This window comes from Camellia sinensis, chromosome 13 (genome assembly GCF_055761805.1).
Source record: "Camellia sinensis isolate YWXY chromosome 13, ASM5576180v1, whole genome shotgun sequence".
Taxonomy (NCBI): Eukaryota; Viridiplantae; Streptophyta; class Magnoliopsida; order Ericales; family Theaceae; genus Camellia; species Camellia sinensis.
Window position 1 is genome coordinate 37,008,780 of NC_138973.1, and position 8,655 is coordinate 37,017,434.

The 8,655-nt window shown below is 34.4% G+C and overlaps 1 protein-coding gene across 1 annotated transcript; it reads right to left on the reverse strand.

Annotated features, from left to right (window-relative positions):
- Positions 1 to 4,344: 4,344 nt before the first annotated feature.
- LOC114272620 (uncharacterized) lies at positions 4,345 to 7,324 on the reverse strand. Its single transcript, XM_028214338.2, has 3 exons — positions 7,047 to 7,324; positions 5,573 to 5,761; positions 4,345 to 4,798 (listed from the first exon to the last, which is right to left on the reverse strand). Exons 1-3 carry the CDS (start codon positions 7,110 to 7,112, stop codon positions 4,586 to 4,588), a joined length of 468 nt encoding a protein of 155 aa, XP_028070139.2. The 5' UTR covers positions 7,113 to 7,324; the 3' UTR covers positions 4,345 to 4,585.
- Positions 7,325 to 8,655: the final 1,331 nt, after the last annotated feature.

Sequence of the window (8,655 nt, forward strand, 5' to 3'; positions counted from 1 at the left end):
CTACCTCGGCTTCACGTGCCAAGACCGAGCTATCCATAGAAGAGTTAAGCCGAACTAACCTAAAACCAAGTCCTGAAGAGGGCTCAGCATACCTCGGGTCCATATGCCATGACCGGGCTAACTCTGGCGACCGAAACATCTGCAGTACTCTTCTAGACCGGACTAAAAATAAGGCCTTCTGTGACCGGACTAATCATTAAGCCTCCCCCGGACCGATCTAACTTCCGAGCTTTGGGATCGGACTAACTCCAAAGGCCCCTTCACTCTGTCTTTCTTATTTTGGCCCATTAACGGCCCATTGCCCAGCTCGGCCCAATTTAACCATATAAATTACCCTCTCAAGTACTCATACGAGCAATAATTAAGTTTAGTAGGCTCATAGTGACACATTTGTGGGACCGCTGACAATGCTTCACCGCCCACCTTGAGTAGTCCATTTCCATTTTTGAGCACATCAAATTGCAATTTGCAAAAGCAGCTAGAGTGATTAAATGCAAATGGTCTCATGACTCCTCAAAATATCTAAAATTCCAATGATCCTTGCCCTTTTTAATCCGAGGCATTGGTATTCCTTCAAGTTGCTTTTGATTGACATTAAGTAGGTGCGTGGCATGTACTAAAAAAATGTATTTTTTTACATATATATATTTATTTGGGTCACATTAATTAACATCTATCAATATCTCATATCTACTTTTCTAATCACTTTCTCTACTTTTTTATATATATATTTTTTTTAAAAAAATAAAAAAAATAAATTATTTAGAATATCCCAAACCACCCCTAAAACACAATGAAGTCTCCGAATGGTAACAAAACCAATGTATCGCCCCTTCCCAAAAGACATCATGCGTTTGAAACAAATGTCGGTGATCCTCCGCGTGCCGGTTTGCAACAAATAGACTTTGAATTGATAAAAATATGGTAAAAATCCGTGTAAGCGAATAACTTTGTAGTGAGGTGGTTTCAAACGATCGAAAGCTAAATAATCGTCGTAAACTAGGCTATCGACAAAGTCCAGAGGAGAGGGAAGTATCTTGTAATGCTTTGTTGTAGGATTATATATATAGTAGTTAATGGGATAATATGTGTCATCACTTCGGTGATATCTAGTAGAGTCATGAACATACTCATCTTGAGAGCCTGAGCAGAGAAATAGGTCATTGCAAGACTGTAAAATTTGTATGCATAAAGGATCGTCAACAAAATTGAGAGACATTGAAGGTGCCTCAGCTACCTTTTCTGGTATTTTGTCATGGTCATGGAGAGAGATGAATTCGAAACTCGGGTTGTGGGATTCACAGTTGGAGGCCAAGAAAATGTCGAAGCTGGATTTGGATTCTCACTTCAAACAGAAAATGAGGATCAGAGATGAGAGAGTGCCATCATTTGGAAACCGATTTGAATCGTAACAGAGGCTTTGCAGGCAAATGCAGCAAAATTTCTGTCAAGAGGTGGTCATTGCCAAACACTTCAGCCGCCACAAACACTGGATCCGCTGACGTTGATCATGTTTGTTGCAACTTTTGCTTAGGTAAAAATAGCTTTGATAAGCAAAAATTTTGATTATTAAGAAGATAGGGGAGATATGTTTTTTTAGCTTATGCGTTTTAGCATCAATTTTTAACTAGCAAAGCATTACACCAAACAAGTTCATTGTCTGCAAAGAATACCATTTCTATGTGTTTGTGTAGGTTTATATATATGTATATCTATACACAAGTTAATTAATAATTCATGATCACGTTTGTGTTGGAATTGGGTGGGCATGAACTATTTTTAGACCTAGAGAACTTCATAAAGACTCGTCCATTAGTCCCAAAGAAGTCATATTTTAAGATGTTCAAAGAAGCCAAACTGGAATGTCTAAAAATGATTTGTATTAGGAAAGCTTTGACAGAGATGACCATATGAGTAATGGGTATTAGATCAAAATAATCTTTTGACTTTTTGACGAAATCAAACGGGTCACAACTATTCTTGCAATGACAAAGTTTTTAAAAAGTCAACAACTTTATTACCAAATCTTATTGCTAAATTATGTCAAAGTAGATTGAAGATTTTTAACGACAATGAAGGTTAAAGAAACCTAAATGTTTAAGAGGATGTATCATCAAAAATAAGAAAATGACTTGATGTATTGAAAGCGGTGGCAATGGTGGGAAGGGCTAGTGGTGGTAGCAGTGGCTGGCGTGGCAAGTGTAGAAGGGAAAAGAAGAGATGGGTAAAAAATGATTTTGTCAAACTAAAGCTAGATTCCATGACTTTGCAAGAAATGGACCAAAGGCAAATTATTTCTTTTTTTTAAAATAAAAATAAAAAGAAAGACAAAAATCAATTATCAGTGGACCCACTCCCACAGAGTAAATTCTGAATGCTTGCAATCACTTGCAAATTACAGATATCGATTAAGCCCAGAAGACATTAGTAGAAATCGAGCTCAAAATGTTTAGATTTACAATTTATCCCATGGTTCAACACTTTGCCACTCAGGCTTTTCGATTTGAAGAATTATTCCTAGGTATGCCTAATAACTACCCACAAATCACAAGCAAGAGGTAAAGCTCCAAGAGAATTTGGCCTGATATTTTAGTGTAAGCCCACCCTAACAATCTCTCTCAAAATTTTAACTCCTGAGATATGTATAGCCCTTATCCCTACATGTCCCTTTAACTTGTATGAAGAGGCAATCTTAATTTGAGCTTAAAAAGAGGTTGTATGGGCAAAAATCTTCCAAACCCTCGTAATTATTTGGTGATTTCTAGACCATCACGTCAATCTTGTTTCTAAATCATTTATAGTTGGTTGCAAAAATAATGAAACTTCAGAGTTCGACATTATTACGACTCAAATCCTACTTTTTGTATGTAACCAACTCTAAATAGTCGAGATCAAAGTTGACATGGTGATCCTAATTCAATGAATAATGGGTTGGTCAGTCTCATTTGTATGGTGGGAAAGTATGATTGGAAATTTGAAGTAATACAAAGCTTATGGGAGTGATATCATTGGCTATCATAGCTAATTCACCCTTAAAGTAGGTCACTCTTGTAAATAATTAAACGACTCTCTATAGAATTAATATCTTCATTTCAATGACTTGTTAGTCCTCCATCAAAATCATGATAATAACAGACTTAAAAAAAAACCGACCCCACCAACAAAAACCAACCCAAATGAACCCATCACACAGCTCTAGCAATCAATGCACGGAGTGGGAGCTAATCATTTCCATGTGACTTCTATCTACCTTCAAACCTAAGTAAAGTAAACAAGTTATAGCCTCTAAAAGTCTCTTTATATTAACCCAAACTCCAACACAAAAAGCTCAAGACAACAAAATCACAAATGGCACAGTTGAAGATCTTTGCTCTCTTGCTCTACATGTTCCTCTCTTCAGTATTGCTCCTCTCATCTGCTGCTGCTGCTGCTGGAGCTCATGAAGAAAGGCAAGGCCAAGAATCGAGCCAGACGGGGCAGAGGAAGCTATGGATGAATCATGGAAGCTTTAGAGGGCCTCGGAAACACCTTGTTAATCCGACAGTTGATCAGCATCCTTTCCAAGTTCGTGAACTGTCGGTTTAATACTACTTTTTGCATATTCATGTATTCTTGTGTTTGTTTACGAGTATGGTTTGAAAGAAAGTTGCAATATTTGTTTTGGTTCCTAGCTATTATCATGATTTTGTGAAACAAAAATAGTTGTAACAAAGAATATACATATGTGTGTGTACAGGTAAGTTGAACATGTGTTTTGTGCAAATGAATAAAAATTAAGGGAGGATGTTATACAAAATGGTTCATTTAGGGTCCATTAACATACCCTGACCCTGCTTACATTTAGGGGTGTGCATAAAAATCATCCTCTCATCATTCCGTGCCAATTCAAACCAATCTGAGCAGTTTGAGAAGACGCAAGCAAGTTGAGCGGATTGGATTAGTTGACTTGCAGTTTAAAACTTGTTGACCTGCCTACAAAACCAATCCAATAACCCCTGAGCTTAGGAGTGAGAGAGGAAAACTCCAGAAGAAGTATTAGCCACTTGGTTAGCCATCAAACAAGCTTTGTGCACAGCTAAAGCCTCCGATTGCAAAACTGAAGTAGCTGAGACATGTTCGTTGATAACATTAATCCAAGATCCAAATACAGCCTAAGAGTGGTGACATCCACTGTCCATGGATTAAAATAGCCTTTGAAAGCAGCACTGCCAGTTTGAATAAAGATCTGTCATGTTCTTCTTTCTCTATGGGAAAGGGAGAATAGAATGTTATACATGGTCAAAGTCTTTGGTGAGAATTAGAAAATTCTCCTAACAGTAACATTTATTAACTTCAAAAACAAACTTGACAGCATTGCACTGTACCAGCTAATTCATATTTCAATCATCTGTCAAATGTATACATACATATTGTGTGATTTCAAAAAAATTCCAGTTGGAAATACATATTCTCAAGCAACTGGTTGAAGACAGATGAAAAGAGAAACTGGAAGAAAAAAGAAATTAAAAAGATACAAAAGATTGTGAACTTTATACTACAATTATGATAGCAAAAACTTCCTTTTATGAACTGGCAACATGTGACTTTAGATGCCAGATGCATTACATTCTTCAAGCAGTTGAAGGATGTTATGTTCAGGAGCACTGATAGATGGTAGAATCATGCGGTTAGATGGGCGCTGTGGTTTGGGTCCCACAGACTCAGATTCCATGGGGGTCCCCTCCTGCATAACTGGCAAATCGGCCCTCCTCCGCACCCCTGTTCCTGCAGATACTCGCTCCTTCCATATTCGTCCGTCCTGACATTTGAGGAAATTAACAATAGGATTTCAAACACAGTAGGTTTTATCTGAGGAGGATTCACATGGACATTTTTTCTTCTATCACCTTCAAGATTGTTAAGTATTTAACGATTCGGCACGTTAAATATTAAAAATAAAAAAAACAAATTTAAATACAATAATATTCTAAAACAATAGTAATACAAATTTGGTGACCAAGTGAACTATAGGAGTATTAAGTTGTTAGAAGTTAAATTTGATACAAGGTTCACAAAGAAAGTTGAACTCTGTGTCATAACTGATGGTTCAAGTCACCGCCTACCATTGTCCTAATTGCAGTAAGTCTTAATTGCAATAACATTGCTGACAAATTGATAACTAAATCACAAATCTGCCTCACTAGCAATAGATGCACATCAATAAAACAGCCAAGTTTTCCCAACTTTTACTTAACCTTGTAATAATAAATGGAGAATTATATAGTTATACAAAAATTTGAACTGTAGATTCACTCACCTAAGTTACAACATGAGGCCCATAAGTACCCTCCAATGACTTTATAATTTTGAATTTAGCAGCCTAGGAGAATCCTACAGCTGTGTATATAATTAATAGCTCCAAAAGCGAAGGCCAAAACAAAACGATAAAAGCAAACAATACAGGTGACTAACATGTGTTCTATGTGTTCCATGACATGCTCATCTACAGCACAAACACCCATGAAGAAGCATATATACAAACATAAAAAATAAAAAATAAAAATTTAGAAACAAGAGCAAATCTCAAGCTTACATTAAGAATAGAAGGTTCAGGCAGTGGGCACAGAATCGGTCGATCATTGTCAAGAGGCTCAGTTGGGTGTTCAAGGGGTTTAAACTCAACTGCAACTTCAATCCCATGAGCAGCAGTTACTGCAGCACCAGTAATAACTGTAGCTGCACCTGGAACCTCTGAATTAGAGGGCAAAACTTCCCTCTCATCCTGCACGCAAAATTAAGCATCTCAATTTGTGAACATCAGAAGATACAACGACTAATACCCTCTGAATATCAAATAGATTAAGATCACACTATTGTAAGCAATTGAAGAAGAAAAATTCTTAAAAAATTCAAAGCTGGACAGACAATCTATTTTCATATGGAAGAAGGCTGATTTGTTCTCTATATCTAAGAAGCACGGATACTTCTAAGAAAATAACGCGCCGTGTTGGACTGTCTAATGGCTATTCCTGGACTATCAGAAAAATATACTATTGGTCATTTGCTCTCTGTCTTTCAATAAAATTGTCATTTACTTAAAAAAGACTAATACCCACCTCTCTCTCTCTCTCTCTCTCTCTATATATATATATATATATATAATATAATGTAGGAGTGAGTTCATGAAACCAGATGCAAAACACTGCAATAGAACAGCTTCAGACACAATTTGGATAAAAATTCATATGAGCAAGGTATCAATAAGGCAACAAGCATTGCACCCCGTTCAGTATTCCTCAGCAAAAGGTCAATAGGTTGTGCAACTTTCCAATAGCTCTCCAATTATCTAGAACACAGTAAGTACAAAATCATCTATGCATTTAAAGTGAGGCAAACAAGAATCTAACAACCAACATCATTTAAGATACACCAAGTAGATAATTAAGTTATTACTGAACTCAACTATTTGAACCCATCATAAAGGGTCTGTGAAAAAATTCTCACTATTTTATAAGACCAAATCAAACCCATTTTCAAAAAGGAAAATTCTTTAATACTCTGTTGATCTATTGGTCTGTACAAACGAGTTATTTTCATTACTCAGATTGTTTATTGAAGTCAATTTCAAGACTGAATTCGTTTTTTCAAGACAAACAGACTTCAAAGAACAACTTAGGTTTGAAAATTGAATTCAAAGCAAATCCCATTTGAGAAATCTGTTTCAAAATAACATGTTTTCAAAAACACGAAACACAGACTTCAAAGAACGACTTGGCTTTGAAAATTAAATCCAAAACAACTCATATAAACATTGGTTTGGCTAATGAAAAGGTCAAGGCAAGTCTTGACCAACATCTAAATCCAAAATTAATACAATTTCCTATAATGGATTGAATTAAAATCAACAAATTACCTCACAACCATATATATATATATATATACATAGATATAGCTCTCAATTGAGGAAAAAATAAATGAAAAAAGAAAGTGCAGATCAGAAAACAGAGCAATAAGTTGAAGAAACACAAACCCAAGTAGAATCAAGAGGGATAAAGAAAGATGCTTACAATTGCACTTTGGGTTCGTCGGTGAATATTTCTGTTGACAGAAAATCTAGAGAAGATACCCACCATTCTCGGCTCTTCACCTCCCCAACAACAAAACAGTTCACCTAAAAGGTCGAGCTCTCTCTCTCTCTCTCTCTCTCTCTCTCTCTCTGTGTGTTTTGAGTGTAGAGAGAGAGGGGAGACGATAAGAGCGGTGGGCTTAATGGGTGTGTTTGTTTGGTGGACTCTTTCCGGCTCCAACTAATATGCATGTGTATATACATATATAGTCGTATGATATGACTATTTTTGTTTTCAAATAAATAAATAATAAGTATTTTTTTTATAAAAATATATCGTTTATTTACTTAAAAAAATATATAATAAATTGATCATTAAATTAATGTTCCATCTGTTTCAAAATAATAGTCTCTTATTTCATTTTTTATTTTTTTAAAATATTAGTCATTTTTCAATAATTAAGAAATAAAATAATATGAATTTACTATTTTATCCTTCTTTTAAATTCATTAATAACACAAAAAAGTATAATTATGACAATTGATATTTCAAAAAAATGTACTATTAAAGGATAATTTTAAAAAATTAATATTTTTAAAATATACTAATTATACTATCAAAAAAAATTAAATTTTCCAAAAGGAACAATTATTTTGGAACAAAAGAAGTAATGCTTTTTATAAATAATTTACAAAATAGAGTTTTTTTTTTTAATTGATAAAAGCCAAAACAAAAGATATTATTCAATCGGAAAACTCAAGGTCTCAAAGCTAGGATTTTGCAAAATACTGCCCAATCTATTAAAATCGCATCGATTCGTATCAATCCGCACCGTTCTATGTGCTATTCGCGGTTTAAATTTTAAAATTTATAAACCACCTTCAAAACTGCTCCGTTCCGCTATAGTTAATACATATATATTTTTTAACCTATAATGAAATATCAAAGTAAAAATGAGTGCAAAAAAAATTTAATATGTGAAATTTGTTACACATTAGTAGTTATATATATAAAAAAATATTATATAAAATTAGTTTGTGTTTTATATATAAAAAATATTATGTAAATTAGTGTTTTGTATTATACAAAGTCTTAATAATTAGTTAGAATATTTTTTAATCTGTCAATCCACCTAAAATTGCTCAAACCAGAATTTGCCAATCCGTTAATCCGTCATTCAATTCATAATTTCACTTTTAAACCGTGCCAAACCGCATTGTGCACACCCTTACTCAAAGGGCCAATTTGGGAATAACAAAAAAAAAAAGTTAAAAGTCAACTTTTAACCAATTTTGGATCACATCACCTCTCACATTTTTTTACATATTTTTTTAAAAAAAAATTAAAAAAAATTAACTTTTAATCATCATTCCAAAATACCCAAAGCACACAAGACTACACTACCAAGGAAGGAACTTCCTCTATCTAAATCCTTAGTTTTTCAAAATTAATCGCTATTTGAGCAACAATAATGATAGAGACCGCACAAAATACAACTCTAAAATGATCTGAACTATTCATGTTACTGTCAGACACAATTCTCAAAATTTTTTTAAACACATCAATAACTAATACATCAATAAGGGTCATGGGAATCCTCTTTTGAGGG